Source organism: Pan paniscus, chromosome 16, assembly GCF_029289425.2.
Source record: "Pan paniscus chromosome 16, NHGRI_mPanPan1-v2.0_pri, whole genome shotgun sequence".
In the NCBI taxonomy this organism is placed as follows: Eukaryota; Metazoa; Chordata; class Mammalia; order Primates; family Hominidae; genus Pan; species Pan paniscus.
This window is the reverse complement of record NC_073265.2, coordinates 31933450-31957324: the sequence shown is the minus strand read 5'-3', so window position 1 is coordinate 31957324 and position 23875 is coordinate 31933450. Positions and strand designations below refer to the sequence as shown.

At 45.9% G+C, this 23875-nt stretch overlaps 1 protein-coding gene across 2 annotated transcripts in view; it reads right to left on the bottom strand.

Moving 5' to 3' along the window:
• STARD9 (StAR related lipid transfer domain containing 9) overlaps positions 1 to 23875 on the bottom strand; it is a 144482-nt gene that overhangs the window by 13879 nt on the left and 106728 nt on the right. For both annotated transcript variants that reach the window (XM_063596570.1, XM_003805597.6), the window contains exons 23-26: positions 12758 to 22969; positions 12375 to 12572; positions 11777 to 11960; positions 11220 to 11357 (exon numbers count right to left, since the gene is read on the bottom strand). In XM_063596570.1, coding sequence (XP_063452640.1) covers positions 11220 to 11357; positions 11777 to 11960; positions 12375 to 12572; positions 12758 to 22969 — 10732 coding nt within the window. The remainder of the gene's footprint in view (positions 1 to 11219; positions 11358 to 11776; positions 11961 to 12374; positions 12573 to 12757; positions 22970 to 23875) is intronic.

Genomic DNA, 23875 nt, shown 5'->3' with positions numbered 1-23875 from the left:
TTGAAAAAGAAAACTACCACCTTTCTTTCCTATTAAAGGAGTATAAAGTAATAACAAAACCTAAAGAATATATTGTGAAAGCAAAAATCACAGAAAAATTCAAATATTGATGCAAAATTCTAAAATATAACTGGACTCCAACAACACATTAAAAGAATAGTATATCAGAATCATAAATATATATTATAGGATTCCAGGAATGCAAGAATAGTTCAATATTAGCCCCAAAATAGATAGATGGATGGATGAATGAATGAAATCATCTCCAAAGACTCTGAAATACCCATTCTGGATGAGAATATGCTATAAAGTAGGAATAGTTGGATATTTCCTTAGTATTGCAAAAATATATCTATCTCAGCTCAAAAGCTATAAAGAAGCCAGGTGTGGTGGCTCACGCCTGTAATCCCAGCACTTTGGGAGGCCGAGATGGGTGGATCACCTGAGGTCAGGGGTTCGAGACCAGCCTGGCCAGCATGGTGAAACCCAATCTCTACTAAAAATACAAAAATTAGCCGGGCATGGTGGCAGGCGCCTGTAATCCCAGCTATTCGGGAGGCTGAGGCAGGAGAATCGCTTAAAGATTGAGGCGAAGGTTGCAGTGAGCCGAGATCATGCCACTGCACTCCAGCCTGGGCAACAGAGCGAGACACTGTCTCAAAAAAAAAAAAATTAAGATAGGTACATGTATTAGCAGCTACTAAATTAGTAGTGCAGGTCTAGAGAATTAACCAAAAAAATAGATGCAAAATTAATTCACAGAAATCTATAGCTTTAATACACACAAAATAATCAGAAGATATAAAGGAAGGAAAAAAACTATTTACAAGAGTAACAAAAAACTTAAAATACTTAGAAATAAATCTGACAAGAAATGTGAGAGACATATGAAGAAAACTTTAAAAACATAAAAAGAAAGCTTGAACCTAGTACATTTTTGGTTAGAAAGTTCTATAGCATAAGACGTGGTTTCTCCCTAAGTCAATCCACATGATCCTATTAAAAATAATAACAAGTTCTTGCAATTGAACTAGACAAGGTGATCCTAAATTTCATATAAAAAATAAACAACAGGACGGGTGCGGTGGCTCACGCCTGTAATCCCAGCACTTTGGGAGGCTGAGGTAGGCAGATCACTCGAGGTTAGGAGTTTGAGAAAAGCCTGGCCAACATGGTGAAACCCCATCTCTACTAAAAACACAAAAATTAGCCAGGCATGGGGGCGGGCGCCTGTAATCCCAGCTACTCAACAGGCTGAGACAAGAGAATCGCTTGAACCCAGGAGGTGGGGGTTGCAGTAAGCTGAGATCACGCCCCTGCACTCCAGCCCGAGTGAGAGAGTGAGACTCCATCTCAAAAAATAAAAAATAAACAAACAAACAACAGGCTGGGTGCAGTAGCTCATGCCTGTAATCCCAGCACTTTGTTCAGCTGAGGTGGGCAAATCACCTGAGGTCAAGAGTTTGAGACCAGCCTGGCCAACACTGAAAACCCCATCTCTATTAAAAATACAAGAAAAATTAGCCAGGCATGGAGGGTGATGCATGCCTGTAGTCCCAGGTACTCGGAGTGCTGAGCCAGGAAGAATCGCTTGAACCTGGGAGGCGGAGGTTGCAGTGAGTCAAGATGGCGCCACAGCACTCCAGTCTGAGTGACAGAGCAAGACTCCATCTCAAAAAAAGAAACAACAGATCAGTAACACAGAGGCACAGCAAGATGGCAGAATAGGACCCGTCAGTGATAGTTCCCCACAGAAACATCAATTTGAACAACTATCTACACAAGAAAATATCTTCGCTAGAGCTAGGAAAAACAGTTGATAGATAAAAGTACTAGATTTTACAAGGAGAAGAAGATGCATTAAAGATAATAGGAAGGACAGTCTCATATTATCTGTACCAACCCTTCCCCAACCCTAGGTAGTGATGAGAGACACCGCCCACATGGCAGAAGGAGAGGTTAGTGGACATGGGACTTTGCCTTAGAGCCCAGTACTAAGACTGCCACAGTAATACACAGAACCAGAAAAAACCTCACAGCCTAATTCCAGGCCTGTGCCCACGGACAAAGATTGTGGACCCACACTAAGCACCAGAAAGGAATTCCCCACCCCATCAGGATGAATGTGATTCTCACATCACTGGGCCCCAAATAAATTTCAGCATGGTAGCAGCCTGGGCCTTGGGCATGACCCATTTCCACCCTGGTCCAAGAGGCCATAGGCTTCAGGTGTAGCCCTGCATAGCATCAGCTGTGGCAGCCACAGGACTGCCCACATCACCTTTCCCTCCAACTGTAGGCAACATGGTACAGAGAAAGACACCATCTACTTTAGGGAAGGAGACCGAATTATGCATGAAACTTTTCCTTGGAACCCAGTACCAAGCCCACAACAACAAAACCAGCACCTGGTTCAGGGCCCTGGCCAGCATTACCACATGAGGTGGGGAACTCTCCCTGGGTCTTACTCAGGTCCATCTGGGCCAGGGACATTGGAGTCTGTAACAGAGCCCCAGCTACATAGGCTTACAGTGCCCTCTAGCGCTAAGATGGCTACAGTGACCACAGGCTTAGGGAACTCAACAGTCAGGCTCCTTTGAATTCCTGGAAGGCTCTCTGAAAGACAGGTACAAACAAGGCCAGATTGCAAAAATTGGAATAAATATCAATTTCTTCAATGCCCAGATATTGACACACATTGGAAAGCATCAAGAACATTAACCAACCAAACCAACTAAATAAGGTGCCAGTGATCCATCCTGAAGAGATTGAGAAGTATAATCTAAGACAGGGAATTCAAAATAGTTGTTTTGAGGTAGCCCAATAAACTTCAAGAAAACACAGAGAAATAATTCAGAAATCTATGAGAGAAACTTTACAAAGAGATTAAAATAATCTTGGCCAGGCGCGGTAGCTCACGCCTGTAATCCCAGCACTTTGGGAGGCCGAGGAAGGCAGATCACCTGAGGTCAGGAGTTCGAGACCAGCCTGACCAACATGGTAAAACCCCATCTCTACTAAAAATACAAAAAAAATTAGCCGGGCGCTGTGGCAGGTGCCTGTAATCCCAGCTACTTGGGAGGCTGAGGCAGGAGAATCGCTTGAACCCGGGAGGCGGAGGTTGCCGTGAGCCAAGATCACGCCACTGCACTCCAGCCTGGGCGACAAGAGTGAAACTCCATCTCAAAATAAATAAATAAGTAAATAATAATAATAATCTTTAAAAAATCAAACAGAAATCCTGGAGGTGAAATACACTGAACAAACAAAAATGCATTAAAATGCTGTCTCAACAGCAGAAATTATAAAGCAGAAGAATAAATCTGTGAGCTCAAAGACAGGATATTTGAAAATACAGAGGAGGAAAGAAAAAAAGAATGAAAAAGAACAAAAGAAAGCTTAAAGAATCTGTGCGATAGTGACAAAAGAACAAATGTGGCCAGGCGCGGTGGCCCACGCCTGTAATCCTAGTATTTTGGGAGGCTGAGGTGGGTGGATCATGAGGTCAGGAGTTCAAGACCAGCCTGACCAACATGGTGAAACCCTGTCTCTACTAAAAATACAAAAAAAAAAAAAAAAAATCAGCCAGGCATGGTGGCTGGCGCCTATAATCTCAGCTACTTGGGAGGCTGAGGCAGGAGAATTGCTTGAATCCTGGAGGCGGAGGCTGCAGTGGGCAGGGATTGTGCCACTGCACTCCAGCCTGGGTGAACAGTGCAAGACTCCATCTAAAAAAACAAAAAAAAACAAATGTACGAGTCACTGGCATTCAAGAGGGAGTGCAGAATAAGAACGGAGGGGAGTTGAAAGTTTATTCAAAGCAATAATAACAGGGAACTTTCCAAACCTAGAGAAAGATATAAATATTGAGGTATGGAAAGGTAAAAAGTTCCCAATTAAATTTAACGAAATAAGACTACTCCAAGGCATATAATAATCAAATTCTCAAAGGTCAAGGACAAAGAAAAGGTCATTAAACCAGCAAGAGAAGAGAAGCAAATAGGCTAGGTGTGGTGGCTTATGCTTGTAATCCCAACACTTTAGGAGACTATGGTAGGAGGAATGCTTGAGGCCAGAAGTTCAAGACCAGCCTGGGCAACATAGTGAGACTCCCATTTCTACAAAACACTTAAATTAAACTGTAATTTTTAAAAAAGAAAACAAGCAAATAACAAGTAAAGGAGCTCCAATAGGTCTGGCAGCAGACTTCTCGGCAAAAACTTTACAGGCTAGGAGGGAGTGGGATGACAGTCAAAGTGCTGAAGGAAAAAAACATCAACCAAGAATACTTCATCCAGTAAAACTATCCTTCAGACATGAAGAAGAGATGAGAGACTTTCCCAGACAAATGAAAATTGGGGAAATTCATCAACACCAGACCTGTCTTATATAACAACTGCTAAAGGCACTTCTTCAATCTGAAAGAAAAGGATGCTAATGTGTAACAAGCAAACATCTGAAGGTATAAAACTCACTGGTAAAACTAAGTACACAGACAAATTTAGAAAACTCTAATATTATAACTGTGATAGATAGACAACTCCTATCTTTGCTATGAAGAATAAAAGACAAAACTATTAAAAATAATAACAACAGGCCGGGCGCGGTGGCTCATGCCTGTAATCCCAACACTTTGGGAGGCCGAGGTGGGCAGATCATGAGGTCAGGAGTTGGAGACCAGCCTGGCCAACATAGCGAAACCCCGTCTCTACTAAAAATACAAAAATTAGCTAGGCATGGTGGTGTGTGCCTGTAATCCCAGCTGCTCAGGAGGCTGAGGCAGGAGAATCATTTGAACCCGGGAGGCAGAGGTTGCAGTGAACTGAGATTGTGCCACTGCACTCCAGCTTGGGCGACAGAGCAGGACTCTGACTAAAAAAACAAACAAACAAAAAATTTTAATCGTCTTTGTTCTATAACTGGGAAGATAAACTAGTAACTGACATTATCAGTGTGGAGTCTGCTGAAAGGGCTGGTTTCTGTTTAGGCCTTAGGGAAGAATGCCTAATATCTGTTAACGAGGAAGGGGATATAAGCAGGTGTGTCCAACCTCCCATCAGGTCATGGTCATGCATTCAGCTTTTTTTTTTTTTTTCTTTGAGTCAGAGTCTCACACTGTCACCTGCACTGGAGTGCAATGATGATCTCGGGTCACTGCAACCTCCACCCTCCAGGGTTCAAGCAATTCTCCTGCCTCAGCCTCCCAGGAAGCTAGGATTACAGGTGCATGCCACCACGCCTGGCTAATTTTTTGTATTTTTAGTAGAGATGGGGTTTCACTATGTTGGCCAGGCTGGTCTCGCACTCCTGACTTTGTGATCAGCCTGCCTCAGCCTCCCAAAGTGCTGGGATTACAGGCGTGAGCCACCGTGCCTGGCCAGGGCATTTATTTCAACATCTTCTGTTGGTCATGCACTCAACTTTTAAGGTTTCTCTGGGGTCTCCCTGGCTGAGAGGAGGTCTGTTCACTCAGTTGGAGGCTTAGAATTTTACTTTTATTTATCAATCAACATACAAAAATCAGTAGTGTTTCTATAGACCAAAAGCAAACTATCTGAAAAGGAAAGCAAGAACACAATCCCATTTACAATAGCTACAAAAAAATAAAGTCCCTAGGAATAAATTTAACCAAAGAGGTGAAAGATCTCTACAACGAAAACCGTAAAACACGGATGAAAGAAATTAAAGATGACATGAATCAGTGGAAATATATCCCATGTTCATGGATTGGAAGAATATTGTTAAAATGTCCATATCACCCAAAGCAATCTACAGATTCAATGCAATCTCTATCAAAATACGAATAACATTCTTCATAGAAAAAATAATCCTAAAATTCATATGGACCCACAAAAGACCCCAAACAGCCAAAGAAATTCTGAGCAAAACAAAGCTGGAGGCATCACAGTACCTGACTTCAAAAAATACTACCAAGCTATAGTAATCAAAACAGCATGGTACTGGCATAAAAACTGACACACAGACTAAAGGAACAGAACAAAGAACACAGAAATCCGCACATTTATAGCCAACTGATTTTTGACAAACACACTAAGAACACACAAGGGAGAAAGCACAATCTCTGTGATAAATGATGCTGAGAAAACTGGATATCCACATACCAAAGCAAGAAACTAGACCCCTATCTCTTACCATATACAAAAAGGATCAAAAACTTAAATCTTACACCAGAAAATATGAAACTACAAGAAGACAACATAGGAGAAATGCTTTATGACATTGGACTGGGAAAGGAATTTTTGGACAAGACCTCAAGAGCACAAGTAACAAAAGCAAAAATAGACAAATGAGGTTACATCGAACTAAAAAGATTCTGCACAGCTAAGGAAAAAAGAGTGAAGAGACACCCCACAGAATGGGAGAATGTATTTGCAAACTATGCATATGACAAAGGTTAATATCCAGAATACATAAGGAATTCAAATAATAGCAAAAAATCCCAAAGAATTCAACTTTAAAATGGGCAAAAACCTGATTTCACATTTCTCAAAAAAAGACATTAAAATGGCCAACAGGTATATGAAAAAAATGCTCAACATCACTAGTTTTTAGGGAAATCCAAATCAAAACTACAATGAAATATCACTTCGCTCCATCTAAATGACTATAATAAAAAGACAAAAAACAACAAATGCTGGTAAGGATGTTGACAAAGGGGAACTCTTATACACTGCTGGTAGAAATGTAAATTTATACCGCCATTATGGCAAACAGTATGAAGGTTTCTCAAAAAACTAAAGCAGAACTACCATATGATCCAGCAATTCCACCACTAGGTATATAGCCAGTGAAAATGAAATCAGTATGTCAAAGAGATATCTACACTCCCATATTTATTGCAGCACTACTCACAATAACCAAGAGATGAAATCAACCTAAATGTTTACAGATGAATGGGCAAAGAAAATGTGGCATATATACACAATGGAATACTATTCAGCCATAAAACAGAATAAAATTCTGTCATTTGTGGCAACGTGGATGAACCCAGGGACATTATACTAAGTGGAAGACACCAGGCATAAACAGACAACCACCACGTGATCTTACTCATATGCGGAATCTAAAAAAGTTGATCTCACACGCCTGTAACCCCAACGCTTTGAGAGGCCGAGGCAGGTGGATCGCCTGAGGTCGGGAGTTTGAGACCAGCCTAGCTAACATGGTGAAAACCCATCTCTCCTAAAAATACAAAAATTAGTTGGGTGTGGTGGTGGTGGGCGCTTGTAATTCTAGCTACTTGGGAAGCTGAGGCATGAGAATCGCTTGAACCCCGGAGACGGAGGTTGCAGTGAGCCAAGTTTGCACCACTGCACTCCAGCTTGGGCAATAGAGTGAAATTCTGCCTCAAAAATAAATAAATAATGAAAATAAAAAAGTTAGCCAGGCGTGGTGGCTCACGTCTGTAATCCAAGCATTTTGGGAGGCCAAGGCGGGCAGATCACGAGGTAAGGAAATCGAGACCATCCTGGCTAACATAGTGAAACCCCATCTCTACTAAAAACACAAAAAATTAGCTGGGCGTGGTGGCGGGCACCTGTAGTCCCAGCTACTCAGGAGGCTGAGGCAGGAGAATGGCGTGAACCCGGGAGGCGGAGCTTGCAGTGAGCTGAGATTGCGCCACTGCACTCCAGCCTGGTGACAGAGCAAGACTCCATCTCAAAAAAAAAAAAAGAAAAGAAAAGAAAAGAAAAAAGTTGATCTCATAGAAGAAGAAAGTAGAATAGTGGTTACTAGAGGCTGGGGAGGGGATCAGGAAGAGGGAATGGGGAGTGGTTGGTCAACAGGTACAAAGTTAGAAAGGAAGAATAAGTTCTGGTGTTCTATTACACAATAGGGTGACTATAGCTAATAACAATGTAATGTATATTTCAAGTTGGCTAGAAAGGGTTTTATGTTATCACCACAAAGAAATGATAAATGTTTAAAGTGATGGATGTGCTAATTGCCTGAGTTGATCATTATGCAATGCATACGTGGATTGAAACATCACAGTGTACCTCATAAATATTTACATTATGTGTCAATTATAATAAAATAAGACAATTTTTTTTTTAATAAACAAGAAAGAATACTCTGGTAAACTCAGAAAGAGAAGAGCAATGAGGGTAGTGGTGGACTAACACTACCGCAGGGTAGAATCTATTCTAAGCCTTGGTATAAGGAAAGGGGACCCCTTAAACTGGTGAGGCAAAGATAACCTGTCTAACAAGCATTACAGGGACAACTAGATAGCCATCTGGAAAGAACACAATCGGATCCATACCTCATATGAAAATGACTCCAAAAGGAACAAAGATTTAAATATGAAAAATAAAACCACAGAAGTTCTAGAAGAAACCATGGAAGAAATTCTTTATAATTTTGGATTGAAGAATGTGTTTCTAGTTATTATTTATAACCTAGATACCATAAAAGGAAAACTGACAAATATATCTGCTTGCATGGCCTCAAACAAAATAAGCAAAGTCAAAAGAGAAGGAAGCACTGGGAAAAAAATATTTCTAGTTCATATCAGTCAAAGGGCTATTCTTACTAAAATATAAAGAACTCTCCAAATTGGTAAGAGAAAAAGAGAAATGAGCAAAGGATATGAACAGATGGCTCATGAAAAAGGAAATACAAATATTTAAGCATATGAGAAAAATGAGATACAATTTTCAGCACAAAATCTAAACATTTGATAACACGTTGGTGAGAGTGTGGGAAAAGGTAAACTCTCAGCTATTATTGGTGGGAGTATAAATTAGCTCATCTGTGAGAGAAAATAGTACCTATCAAAAATTTAAATGTATATACTCTTTGTACAAGTGCCCTTCTGGGAATTTATCCCACAAATATATTTGCCTATGTACAAAATGATACATGAATAAAGTTATTCACTGTAGTATTGCTGATAACAGCAAAAGTCTGAAAGCAACCCAAGTTAGAATACTGGTTAAATGACGGTGCAACTCTACAATGGAATGCTGTGCAGCAATGAAAAAAATGAGAAAGTTCTCTGCATATTCAAATAGAGTTCCAAATTATACTGAGTGAAAAAAATATATAAGGTATAGGACAGTGGCATAATATGCTTTATTTTTTATGCATAAAGACCCCTAGGAGGATACCTTCCAAGAAACAACACTGCTTTCCTTGGGTCGGGTGAGGGAGAGGAACTAGGTACACTGAGGGCGGGGATGGGTATTTCCCTGTATCCCTTTTACAGGTTGCGTACCCCTTCTCCAAAATGTGTGGGACCAGAAGTGTTTTGGATTTTGAATTTTTTCAGATTCTGGAGAATTTGCATATGCATAAGGAGATATGAGGGGATAGGATCCATGTCAAAATACAAAATTTATGTTGGATATATACCTTATACACACGACCTGAAGGTAATTTCATATAGTGTTTTAAATAATTTTGTGTATGAAACCAAGTTTTGACTGTGTTTCAACTCAATGTGTCACATGAGGTCAGGTGTAGAATTTTCCACTTCCGGTGTCACAGTGCTCAAAACGTTTTAGACTTTGGAGTATTTTGAATTTCTGATATTTGGATTACGGATGCTCAACGTGTATGTGTATATATTTGTGCCCTTTCTACTATATGAATATATTATCTATATAAAACATCAAACTTTAAAACATGCAATAAAAGAGAAAAAAAGAAACACTATTCAGCTGTTAAAAAGAAGGCCAGGCATGGTAGCTAACACCTGTAATCCCAGCGTTTTAGGAGGCTGAGGTGGGCAGATAGCTTGAGCCCAGGAGTTTGAGACTAACCTGGGCAACATGGCAAAACCCTGGCTCTTAAAATAACTAATTAAAAGAAGTCAGCACTAGATTTACTGATATGCAATGATATCCCAAAGATATTTTTAAAAGAAAAAGCAAAGTGAGAAAGTGAGTACAGTATACTCCCATTCATCTGCTTTACAAAAAGATGTATATACATCATCCCTGGAAATATACACCAAACTGGGGTAAATGACTGCTTCTGGGGAAAGCAAATAGGAGACTCAAACATGTGCCTGACATTGGATGTCCTTTGCTACTGTTTAAACATTATTTTGTTAAATGACGTTGTATTTGTAAAATGAATTTCAAATATTCATCCCCAGCCAGATCTTACCTATGAGCTCTATATTTCCAACTGCTCCATCTGGATTTCTCACAGGCACCTTCAACTCAGTAAGTACAAACCTGAACTCATCATCTCCCACACAAAACCTGGTTCTCCCTCCAGTGTTCCTTGTCGTTGTTCACATGACCGCCTTTCAGCTGCTCAAGTCAAGTGTGTGCTGTTCTCAACTCCCCACTCTTCCTTCCTCTAACACCCAACCAGTCACCAACTCCTGCAGATCTCTCTCTCCATTACATCCTCCTCTGTTCGTCTTCACTAGCAGTGCCCTAAAGCAAGCAATCATCTCTCTCAGCTCTGCCGTGGTCATCTAGTAGGTCTCCCACAGCTGCTCCTGCCTCCTTTTCTTACTATCCAGTCATTCTACTCCCCTACTTAAAAGTTTTCTATTACTTTCAGCAGCCTTTTCACTTTTGGGAAGTAACACAATGAGATGGATTAGAAAGGGGCCAGAACTCTCATTATAGTCCACATGATTTTCTAGTCCCTTCTCATGTCATTTTCCCGTCTCGCTCTTTACATTCCAACCACACTAACCTTCATTGAGTTCCTCAAACTCTTCTTCCTCAAGGCCTCACTTGCTAGGCCCACATCTCTCCCAATAACAGCACCAATAAGCTTTTACTGCATTAACTACCTCTTATCCTTTTAGTCTCAGTTTAAACACATTCTGTTCGGAGTATCTCTATGACCTTCTAGACTAAGTCAGACCCCTGGTTTTATGCTGGTTTAGCAACCCTCCTTCAAACAATTTACTGCAACAATAACTAAACAATAAAATCAATTGTTTAATATTTATCCCTCAAACAGTCTAAGGACAAGAACAGTTTTGCTCACCGCTGTATCCTAAAATAATACCCACGGAATAAACATTTGTTGAATGAATGAACAGAAGGAGCAGGGGGCAGAACTAAATGGAAAACCAAAGGCCTGCACATAAGAAGGGCTCATGTCAGCAGTGGCCTCCAGGAGGCACAGCGTCTTGCCCAAACTCCAGGAGGCACAGCGTTCTGCTCAAACTCTTGCCTTGGCAGTCCAGGCCCCTGGCTCATTCCCAACATCTGCCTACTCACCATATTCTCTGGGAACTGGAGCTGGCCTGACAAGGCTGGGCTGCTATTATAGCCAGAGGTCATGCCAGACGAGAGGCTTCCATTAGAGCTGGTGCACAGGGAGCTGGAATTGGCCAAGGTATGTAGTTTATCCTCTTCCTGGGAAGGACAAATCACCATTAACCAGCTTCTGATGCACCCTCACTTTCCCCAGGCCATGCCTTTTCCTACCCAAAGCCACCCCTTCCCTGCTCACCTCTACTGCTCCTTCACCCACCTCCCAGGGCCTCCCTGACTTAGCCTCACATGCCCTGGCTTCCTTAAAGCCACCACTGCTCGTATTTCCCCACACCCTGCACCTCACACCAAAGCCTCTTCCTCCCAGGCCGTGGCCTGGGGAAAGGAGCTGGTGTGATGATGTAAAAAGACAGTGAGCCCAGCTTTGAGTTGACAACAGGGGTCCCACAGCCTCCTCCAAATGTTATGTATGTCCCAAGACTCAGAGGCGGCCACGGTGAAGGTGTACCAGTCTGAGGTCCAGGCCTATCCTGAAATCAGAGGCATGCCCCACTCCACACCTTCAATAGCTGGGAAATGATCTGCTGGTGGATTCTCAGCTTCTCTTGTTCAGTCCGCTCCCGCAGTTGGTCTCGGGCCCGGGCAATCTCCACCTTGGCCTCCTCATGGGCCTGCTGGTAGTCTTGCAGCATCAACTCTATGTCAGAGGGTGTGTGAGCTGACCTTGACACTGACTCTGGGCTCCTGAGGAAGATCACGGGGTGGAAAGAACATGGTGGGTGGGTGACAGTCCTGGTCTGTCCATCCAAGGCTAGCTTGGGTGATACCACCTTCTTAAAAGACCCAACCTCCATTTGCCCACAGGGTTTTAAAGTATGATTTTTTAGCCTCAGGAGAGGTTGCTGGACAGAGAGAACCAAGCCACCTTGAGACCCAGGCCTGCAGACTTGCATAGCATGTCAGAGCCCTTCTGTCCATCATTTCCTGTGCCTTCTCTCTGCCCACCCCCTCCCTCATTCCATTCCCTTCTATGTCCTCTTTCCATTTACCCTGTCTCCTATAGAGAACCCTCCAGGATGCTAAAACTTCAGCTCCTGCTCCCCATACTCCCCTCCCCCAACAGAGCCTGCTCCCAGCAGGGTTCTCGGTCCACACTACCTGGTGGTCTCCACAACATCCTTCCTCAGTTGCTGCAGGTATTCTCGGCGTCTGCTGGGCAAGTCAAGATCCCAGATGAAGAGATCTTTGTTGGGCAGGAGGCTCAGTTGTTTCTGAGGGCTAAGGCTTCGCGTCCGGCAGAAGTTCCCAAGTCGCTCAGCCCGCTCTCTCCTGAGGGTCTCAATGGCCTTTTTTTGCCTGAGGCAAAACACGATTCGCTGAAGCTGGCCCTGAATGTCCTTCACTTTAAGATCTATCTCTGACCCCTGGAAGATCCCAGAGATGAACCAGGGCAGAGGAAACAGCAAGCTATTAGCTTTCTTGGGTTCTCTTTCCTCACAGCCCACCCCTTCCCCTCCCGACTCCAGGCTGGGCGTCCTTACCGTGCATAGAGCTCCTTCCAGGTGGGTGTCACAGGTTCATCAGCAGCAAGCGCCTCCCCTGTCCCACTCTGCAGCACCTGGAGCAGGGCATCGGTCTCCCCAAAGCCGTGGTGCAGTTTCGCTTCTGTGAGCTCCACGCTGAGTGAGAGGTTCTGGGCCCCAACTTGCAGGGGGATCTGCTCCCTCTTGGACCACTCAGAATCCTGGCTGTGGTCATTAGGAGGTTGTGGGGGACTCTGTTCCTGCTTTTCAGAGCTGAGATCACCGCTGGCCCCCAGCTCCTCCTCAGTCATGTCCAACACCCCAGGTGAGCCCTTCTGAACCCCACACCAGTTACTAAATTTGTTATGCACCGGGAGGTCCCTCAGACTGTGGTGCTGGTGCTCAGGGGCCATGCACATCTGGCAACTGAAGCACAATAACTCCTCAGGTTGGCAGGCCTGAGGGAGGCCCAAGGCGGAACCTCGGAGCCCTGCAGTATCAGTCAACTCAGAGACAGGGCAGGGGCTGAGGTGCTGGAGGCCTCCCCATGAAGAAGGTCGGTCCAGAGTGCATTGTGGTTCCCCTGGAGATGCTGAACTCTCACCTCCATTTTCTGTCCTGCTCTGCCACTGACTTGGCTCCCTACCGCTCAGTGGGCAATGCTCCGGGGAAGCCACCTTCTCAGGCACAAAGCTGTTGCCCAGCCTTTGGCTCCTGTGCCTCAGTGGTGGTGGCAGCAGTCTGCTTTGGACCCCGATAGTTGTCCTGGGCTGAAGCTGCTGAGGGTGCTGCCCTAAGAAACTAAATTGGAGTTTTGGACTCTGCTGTGGGCTGTGTGGGGAGTGCAACTCAAGGAAGGACCTCCCATTACTCCTTTGTAAGGAACTTCTACCTCTCTGGGAGCCACCTAACTCGTCAGTGGTTTGGGAATAATTATCCATTGGAGTCCTTGGGGCATCAACAGGGTCTGGGCTGGAGTCAAGCTTCTGGTGGCCTTCAACAGGGTGAGCTGAAGGGGCTGAGAGGGTCAAAGAGCCTGGGGAAAGACCCGGCTCTTGGGTGCTGGCACTAAGAGTGAGGATTGGGGAGGAGGCCCTGTCCACCAACAAAGCACTTGTGGGGCCCAGCTTCTTCTGGACCCTGGAGTCCCCAGGATACTCGAAAGTACTGGGAAAGAGCCCTGGGGAATGAGGGGAGCTGGGACTGGGACTGCTGACAACTAAGCAATGTGACTCCTCTGGCTGGGAGCTGGGAGGCAGGAAAGCATCAGAAACTAAGGGGCTCACAGAAGGAAGATGCTGCCCAACGGGGGCTTTCTGAAACCTCAAGTGGGATGAGGGTATTGAAGGGCTCTGGGGCTTGTAGGGAGTGCTTTCTTCCTGAAGATACAGGAGCTGAGCCATTTTCTGTGCTGTTTCCTCTGCCTCTCTCTTCTGAGGTACCCCTGGCACATCTCCCTCTTCTTGAGACACAGTCGAGGTATCTGAGCCTAGCCCTTCAAGGATCACATTGGCTCCCTGAGGTTCAGCCTCTGAAGTCTGGAGGCACAGGGTGGGTAAGGTGAGGTCAGTCTGGCTGCCCTCATCCACAGTGGTCTGAGTAGAGCCATCCATCATCAGGGCCTGTGGGGCTTTATCTGGGATGTCCCTCTTGGTGTTCTGCTCCCTTCTGGCCACATCTGGCTGGGAGAGACTCCCAAGCAGCTCTGAGGTACTGTGCAGGAGCTGTGAGAGGTGGAGAGACAGATTGTGCATGCTGGTCCATGAGGCCAGATCAAAGGCTGATACTGCACTGGCTTCAGGCTGAGCAAAGGAGATGTCAGTGCTGCTCCAGTGGCGCCTGTTGCCGAGGGTCTGTGTGCCCTGTTCGAATGTGTTCGTCCTGGTCTGTCCCACAGGGCAGCCTGCCTCTGATGGATACAGCAGCATAATCTCATCCACTGGACCTGCAGCACTTCCTTCGGCCAAGGGGGGCTTACTCCTCAGACAGTCTGCTTCACCAGAAGGGCCCCTGAACTGAGGCCTTCTGTCATGACCCAAAGTGGGGGCTACTCCTTCAGGGCTCGTCGGGATGTGGGGGTCTCCTAAGGCAATTGAAGAACTCCCTCGGAATACTTCCCAGGCCTCATTTGAACCTTGGGCATTCTCAGTGCTGCTGTGTGTGGTTGACAGATCACAAATATTGGCGTAAGTGCTGAGGTGGGAGTGGAAAGGGGAGTTCTGGTCTTCTAGGCCATTGTCCATGCTGGAGCACCGGGCCACATTTGATAGTGTCAGCCCCTGGGGCTTCTGGCTGCAGGAAACATCGACTGCACTGCCAGACATATATTGCTTCCAGCTGATACGTGCAGGCTCCTCCGGACGCCACGGCAGCGCATAGGGACTGATGTCACTGGAGCCAAAGTGCAGCATTCCTTTGTCCATCTGAGAGCACCAATTTTCTGGCCTAACCTGGACACCCAGTTTCTCTCGCTTTCCCTGTTGGGCTTGTTCCAAAGTACCAGACATCCAGCTGGTCGTGAAATCAGGGGTTGGCATGTGTGAGAGTGTGGAAGGCATTGGATAAGGAGGGGTGGCAGGCTTCAGGTGCCTGTGATCGGTAGTCCCATCATCCAAGCAAGATGAGGCTTTCTGATTGCTGTCCTCAGCCTGCAGAGATGTTCTTGCCACTGACTTTCCTGAGGAATAGCCCCTGAGATGTGGGTTCCACAATCTGTTAGGCCCCTGTGTATCTTCGTCTGTAGGGGAAGGTGGCTCCACACTCAAGTTCAGCTCCTGAAGAGAACGAGAAGAGCTGACAACTGAGAACTGTGGTGTGGGGGAGGACCTGGAGTGTTTGGGGCCAGAGAAGATTGTAGTCACAGGAAGTGCTGGCTGCTCTCTGCCAGTGTAGAGGTGGCCAGTCCTCTGAGCAGCAGGCTGTGATGTTTCATTTTGCCTCAAGGACACAGTGGCTGGGTCTTTGAAGCCCTGTGATAAAATCTTGGACACAGGAGGCTTGGCCACAGCCACCTCCTCTCTCCCAGCATCTAAAATCTGACAGCCATCTAAGCCATCTTCATCAGGAAGGGGATTCACACCCTGGGCGAAGCCTTCTCCACCACCTGAAGCCTGGTCTCTGTGCTGCTCTTCTTCCTGCCAGGGACTGTCTTCCTGGGGGCTGCAGGTATGTTTTAACCTTGCTACAAACTTGGCTTGGGAATCCAAGCGATTGTGATCCCTCAACTCAGTGGAAAATTGTGGCTTTTCCAAAAAACATCTAGTGGTATTTTCTAAACATTCATGCTGTGGCTCTGCCACCAACTTGCTCTCAGCAGACCCTTCACTTAAATCCGGGGTGTGTGGTCCCTGAGTTGTTGCAGGTGGTTCTGGATTGGTTTGACACACCTGTGCATTCTGGTCACCTACAGAGCTGTCCCTAAAATGCCTCAGAGGCTCAGAGTACATGCATGCAGGGAAAGATGCAGCCTCAAGTTCTGTGCTTGCTTGCTTCTCAGCAACCTTTTTCTCAGGAACCCCTATTAACCCTACGCTTCCATCAGTAGCTGAGTGGCTGAAGGAACCTGTCCTCACGTCAGGAGCAGAAGGGGATCTGCAGCCTTGAGCTCGAGATAGGACAGCAGCCACAGTAGAAGGCTCACAAGTGCTGCTCTCTGTTAGCCTAAATTCCCTGTTAACATCTTTGGGCTCAAGGCCATGTGTCAAGTGCACATCAGGTCCCCTAGAGGAGATCTCTCCTGTCTCATCCATTTCATAGGCCCTGGAAGGTACTACACAGGGTGGGTGGACAGTATGTGGGGCAGCCTTGAAAGGCTCCTTCCCTAGGTCACCATCTCTAAAACACAGTAAAGTAGAGGAATGGGAGGAATAAGCATGAGTAGCAACAGGTTGAGAACTGCATGGCTGTCGGCAAGGAAGAGTTCTGCTCTCTTTCCCTCTAGACGGGCTGAGAGTCCTGCTGCCTTCAGGGTTCCTTGAGAAGACAGGGCCATCTAAAGCTTCCCTTGGGTGTCTACATGGGGCTTCCTCCCCAATTCCCTCAGGATTTGCGCTTGGTCTTTGATCTGGCAGTGGAATTGGCCTGGAATGTTTGCTGCCAGCCCTGCAGACTTCTGTCAACCCAGACCCAACACTCTCCTTACACTGCACACACTGTTGTGTGGGAGCTTCCAGTGCAACCCTTGTCAGAGCTCCAGGCAGAATGGTATCTTGTTTGGGACTTGCCCTACCTTCTTCAAAGCCAGTAGAAGCCTCAGGGCATTGGACATGGTCTTGCTTAGGCCCTGAGGCACTTGTAGAATTCTGAACATCACAGGTCACAGACTGACTTTCAAAATGGGCTGTTTTTTCTCCCTGTGCAGTCACTAACAAATTATCTGAAACTTCTCCATATGTGGTGTCTAGAGTTCTGGGTTCCTGATGCTCTGGGCTGCTGTCCTGACTGCCAGGGGGTATGCCCTCTGCAGTCTCCTGCGGAACTGACTGACTTAGCTCATGCAGAGTCACTCTAGGATCATCACAAGGGGCCTGAGAAGATAAGGCAGCCACTACCTTCTTTGATACTACCCTCCTGACCTCCTCCACAGGTGCTGAAGAACGAAGACTGTCTGGGGCCAAAGGATCAGCTGAGGAAGGTGTTCTGGTTGCATCTTTCTTTTTCTCTATGATTTCAGAAGAACTAGAGTGACATATAAATGGTTCACTTGCTCCTGCGAACTGCCTCAGTTCTCCAGTACGATGTTTCCTGTCTTGAGCAGGAGCAACATGGGAGAAAGCCTGCACAGGATCCCATGGCTCTCTGTCAGTTTCCGTATTGGGCAGAGATTGAAAGCTGTCTGCAGACAGAGATGTGGCCTGGACTTTCCTCTCATCAGGTAACAGATCTATCTGCCCTGCTTCAGCAGATAGAGATGCCACATGAAATCCTGGTGCTTCACCCTCATTCCTGGTCTGGTCTGATGATGACTGGTCTATTTGTTTACACTGAGGCCTGCCAGCAACCCTTGAAGAACATTCCGGTTCTAGTAAAGTTTCACAGTAAGAAAGGACTGTGCCCCTGGCCACTAAGTCATGAAGCTGCTTTCTGTGGGCCGTTGCCTGTCTGATCTCCTCCAAGATGGCCAGGCACATGGATGCATGGTCAGAGGGCTCCAACAGCCTAGGCTCTGGACTGGGCACCCTCGGCAGGGAAACAGGTGCTAAGGAAACACCGCTGGTCAGTCCGACGTCCTCAGTCTCCTTCTCTGCCTTCTGCCTTGGCTTGCTGGCTTGGTCATTATCCTCTTCCAAGGAGAAGCTGACCCTCTTTTCAGGCTGGCTAGAGACCTTGTTCAGTGAACTGACTCTTATTTCTTTTTGTACAGCCACCTCGGCTTCAGAAGCAAAATCTTCACTGGTACTGAAACCCAGCAAGGTGATTCTGAGGTCCTTTCCATGGTCTTGGGGGCTGGTGCTTGCTGAGATCCTGTCCTCTGTCCCCAGAGGAATGCTCTCTGGTACACCAGATTGACTATGAGATCCCATGGCCATGGATCGCACAGACCCACACCAGGCAGTGTGTGCCTCAGAGGAACGCCCTCTAACATTTCCTTCGGGGCTGTGGCTTCTGGTCTCCGTACTCTGGTCCTGATGCTCTACTCCAGTTACCAAGGGACTGTTATGAATTTTCAACATTGTGAGATCCAGCACACAGTCAAGTGAAGAGATGCCTAGAGCAACAGGTACATGAAGACACGTTCTTGGCCACCTTGGAGAATTCAAGGGCAAGGTATTACTCAGGTCTTGGTGAAGAGGAGCTGTACAGAATTCTGTCCGGCTTAGTAATGGGCTGACAGTTTCCTGCCTGAAAAACGTGTCCCTACAAAGCTGGCTGAGACTAGGAAATTTCTGAGTCACTTTATTTTCTTCCTGAAGGCTGCCTCCCCTTTGCATAGGCATTTCTTCAACTTTACCTTGAGCTTTTGGCTCTTCTTGGTTGGAACTACTTACGTGTTCAGCTACTTGGCTTTCCTGAAAACCTTTCACAGTCTCCAATTCCTCAAGACTTCCTAAGCCCCAAGGCTGCCCTTTGAGACTTGCTGATGCTTTTACAAACTGGCCGTTATTCTTAGAAGACCTCTCTAGCCTGGGTTGCAATGGCAGAGCTCTAGCCAATGCTTTCATTCTCTGTGGGTGAAGAGAAGTGTTGGTGAACTCTCTGCAAGTTGTGTGTTTCCCTAAAGAATCACAAATATCCCTGGCAGTTCTGTCCGATCCAGCTGGGTGGGTGTGCTCTCTCACAGGTTCACTCTCTCGTACACCTTCCCTTGACCTGAAGGGGTTTGGGGTGATTTTCTGGACCTGGGGATGGTTCCCAGTGCTGTTAACCTCCATTGCTCCAGCTTCACTATCCCTAAAGACAGTATCATCTGTCTGTCTTGGAGAAGATGGCTGATCCTTAGAGGGCAAAGGGTTTCCAGAGCTGTCTGGCCTAAAGGCATGGTCAGTCTTCTCCTGCTCCTTCTGGTCCTGGAACACCAACTCCTTATCGGTACCTGGTGTGTGGGAAGCATGAACCTGCTTATTCTGCTTAGATTCAATTTCTAAGATGCCATTTTCCAGCTGCATTACACTCCTAATTAGCCTAGCCATTTCATCAGTATTATTAACTCTTTTATTCTGTTTCTTTCCAGAAGGTTCTCTGTTGGGATTTAACATTTCTTGTGACTTGCATTCACTGGGGTTTCTTTCCTGAGTGCATGCAACTAACTGGAACCTTTCATATGCAGGCTTTGTACCTGGAAGCTTAAACTCTTCTGAGCTATCTTTGGGACGAAGACCTTTTTCAAGAAGCCCAGTTTCATTTTTCCCTTCCCACTTAGGGGTTGGGCCACCATCCTGGGCCACCATCACTGGGCTGCTTACTCTACGATCTACTGATCTGGATTTCAAAGAAACAGCACTTTCCCCTGGCATGTCTTTCTCAAGGCTTACAGTGATGGTCTGCCTCAGAACTGTATTCTGATCCAGCTCTTCTTCCTCTTGTGCCTCAGATTCACGAAAGAGGAGAGACTTCCCAGACTCAGTGCTGTCTGAGGAAGCACTGCAACAGGACTGAGCAGTGACCTCTCCTCCCTCAAGTGCTGGAAAACTGTGTCTTTTATTTAAAATTACAACTTGGTTTTCAAATTCACATACTTTTGTGCTGGTAGAGGGGAGAAAATGTCTGTTCTGAGTAACAGAAGAATAAACTGAATCATGGCTTTCTTCTGTAATATTTCCAGGGCATTTACCTGATTCTCTGATGACTTCCCTGGTATTCAGATCAACTGGTATCTCAGCTGTGACCTGCTGAGATGAGGCAATCTTAGAATTCTGGTTTTGTAACAGCACTGGCAAATTATTCTTCAAATAAGCACCTTGGAGAGCTTGGTGGTTGTGACCAAAGCCCCAGGCTTCCCTGGGGGGTGGGGAAGGTACCCTTACTTCTCTGCAAGCTGGAATCTCTAAGGCAGTTTCTGTCAGGGCATCCCTGCTTTTGGTCACATAGAATGTTTCCAAGAGTGGGGGCTGCAGGGAAGATGACAATGGATTCCAGGGAGCAGAGTGAAGGTATAGCTCTGGACCTGAAGGAAGGGCAAAGGAAACATTTATGTGTCTTCTAACTGCTTCCTTAGAGCTCTCCTGGCAATCTGTCTTCTCTTCCTCTAGTGGGTAGTGGCTGTCGGGACTTAATTGCCCTGGCTGGACTGCACTATTTTTCCTGAGAGGAGCCCAGCCTTGGGACCAGTGGTCTGCTTTGGTGGCTGTAGTGACATTACTGTGACAAGCGTTCTTCTGGAAAAAATCCTCATCAGAGGAAGTCATCAGTCCAGGTTTCCTGCAACTCTGAAGGCATTCTTCCAAGTTGTTCTGCTTGACTTCACATGCTTCTGTCATGGAATCTGGCATCGCGTTCTCTGCTGCAAAGACCTGTGCATTTGTAGATCGAGAAGCAGACAATGATTCTAAGTCTGCCGAATAAGTTTCGTCATAACTCGCCTCTTTCTCACTAGTGCTAAAGAAATCTGAAACACCTTCTAATTTGGCATTTAAACTGTCCTGTTCTTTCTCTGCCCTCAAACGCCTGATTCTGGACAGATGGATTGGAAAGTTGTTGAGATTCAGATTGCTAGATACCCTAGGGCCAACTGGCAATAGAGTATCTCCTCCTTTGCTAGAAGCTTGGGCCAGGGAACCAGAGTCTTCCTCAAGGTAGGGGTAAGCTGGCTTGGGTGCTCCTATGGCCTCCAAAACAGGACAAGAGAGTTCAAGGAGGTACTTTTGCTGAAGGGCAGACCAATCCCTTTCATGGGTGCTGCCTACATGAGTCAAGGTGGTGGCAGAGGCAGCCAGCACTTTTGATACACTAGAATTGTGGGATGCTTCAGAGCTGCCCTGCTGGGTCATGTCAGGGATACATCTGCCCTGAAAGGTGCCATCAGCTCCTGGTTGAATAAGCCTTTGAATTCCCCAGAGAGACAGCCTAGATGTATCAGCAGCAGAGGCTGTGTGCTCATCTCTTGCACTGCAGAGGAGCTCAGTACTGCCTTGGTGCAGTTTGGAGCTATATGGCAGAACCGTTTCTGCATCTGATGGCTTTAGTTCCTCAGTATTTGGCCAGTAACCAGGCCTCTCCCCCTTACAGGGGTGAAATTCCTGCATATCAGGACTTGGACATAAAGAACCCACTATTCCTGGGGGGCTGCTGGGGTTGATCTTAGAGTCACAGGAAAACCAGGAATCCATGGACATCAGTGGGCTCTCTCTTGAAAGCTGCATGCCTTGGAGAGAGTCGGCTTGTTCAGAGTAGCTTGGCTCTACCTGTGATTCAGCCTGCTCACAATGGTGTTGGAGCTCACAATGGGGTTGGAGCTCACAATGGGGTTGGAGCTCACAATGGGGTTGGAACTGAGGATCAAGGTAAAACGAACTGCTCATTGGCAGGACGGCATCCAGCCTAGCTGCTGTTCTGTAGTTGATGGGACCAAGCCTGCATATTGCCTCTTGGTCCATTACAGGCAGACTAGAGTCCTCCAGGTGCCAAAAAGTCTCTGTGGGTATCTCGTCAGCTGAACCAAGGAAAGGTTCTTCTTGCTGATCTTCCCCCAGTTCTTCCTCTGCATCAATCAGGCTATCCAAGGAGAAGCTCCTGTGAGTTTGAGCAAGTAGGTCACTGTCTGAGGCTGCAGTGAAGCCCCTCACAGAAGCTCTAGTTCTGGTCCTGGGTTGGCCACGATTGTTGGTGGGACGATTGCCCCCTAGCCTGTTTTTGGGGCTTTGGTACCTCTTCTCAGCCAGTGAGTCCTCAGATAGTTGGCTGTCATCACTTTCAGAGTTCTCTGGCTCTGGGAAATCCCATTTCCTCTCCTCTGGCTTCAGTGGCTCTATCAGGGCTTTGGCATAGACACATGAGAGAGAATCCACTGAGTAGTTGCTATCTGTGTCAGATAAATCATTGTTTTTTTCTCTTGAATGATCCATTACTGGGCTGAAATCTGTGGGTGGGACCATGGTGTCTGGGTCCCTTGTATTTTGTTGTCTTTTCAAAGGACTGCCAAGAGGCAAGTGAGAGGACTTTTTGGTAATATTTCTGACCCTAGTTGCCAGAACCCTCTGATGCCTTTTTGATGTCCTGCTTGGAGAAGGTGGTTTGTATTCTGTCCAAAAAGTCTTGACTGCCTTTCCGTGCCCAGCAGTCTGCCTGGGTCCATGAGGATACAAGGAATTGCAACTGGCTCCCTTAGCAGCCTTGTGGGTCCCAAGGTTCCCTTCTTTTCGCCACCCAGCTTGTGTGTGGCTAGGGTCTGCTAGTCCCTTCGCCCCTCTGGTCTGGGTAGTAGAGGTGAAGATCTTTGGCTCATGCCTTGGCTTTAGTTTGTTAGCTGATTTCCTCAGAGATGCTAAGCCCTGGCTCACCATCTGATGGGGCTGCTTAACCCCCATCTCCATTTCCTGGATGCCAACAGAGTTGGGACTAATGGTGAGGCAAGCGTCTGGAGCTGAGGCTCCCTTCCTGGCCAAGGCTGCTCTGGCTGTGCAGGGCTGCCCATGACCTGAGGAATGCAGGCCGTTCTTGCGGAGGCACCCTGTCCTTGCAGGGTAGGAAGCAGCCTGTGGCAAATGCTCTTCTGATGATGTTTTCTCTGATGTTTGGTGTGTAGGGTCAGGCCTAGGTGGCAATGTGGTAGAGGGATCCCAACTTAGGAAAATGCTGTGAAGACAAGGAAAGCTATCTCAGAAGATGTGAGAGGTACTACTTCCTGTGGACAGAAGGAGGTTAAAAACAAGGCCAGTGTCACTGTCTCCTATCGACTTCAGACCCAGAGAAAAGCTCTCTAGGTATAAAAGGAAATTGTGGACTCTAATCCTAGTTCTCCAAGAGGCTCCAGGCCCACTCTGTTCCTCAATTTCTTCATCTTGTTAAAAAACTGAACTGACGCTAATCACACTTGTAGGGAAAGCTTCCTATTAATAGGCAATATGAGGAATAGAGGAACAATTTAAATGGTATTATGAGGAACCAAAAGATAAATCTATAGAGTGATACACATTCTACAGAACTATAATTATCAATAATATGAAGAAATAAAAATAATGATTACAAATAAAACAAGAAGAATGATTAAAAGAAACCTGAGAAACAACAAACAAATGCAGTGTGTAAATCCTACTTGGATCTTGATTTGAAAAACCAACGGTTTCAATGCTGAACCATGTTAGAGAAAAAAGAGAGAGAAAAAAGAAAACTGTAAATAGTTTTGGGCAGCAGAGAAATTTGAATATGGCCTAGGTTTTAGAATACATCAAATAATCTTAATTTTGGTAGCTGTCACAATAACATTGTGGTTACAAGAAAAGTCCATTTTTTTTTTAGAAGTATATACTTAGAAATGTAGAACTAAAGTGACATGGTGTCTAGAAATTGCTTTAAAAAACTTCAGAAAATGGGAAGGTAGGCAAGTGTGTAAAGCCTAATAATTGCTGAATAATATCAGTGATACATATACTATTCTTCCAACTTGGCATATGTTTAAAATTTTTTCATAATAAAGTTTTTTTAAAAAGCCCACCTGGTACTTTAAAGACCAGAGAGGTGAGCAAACACAACACTAACAGA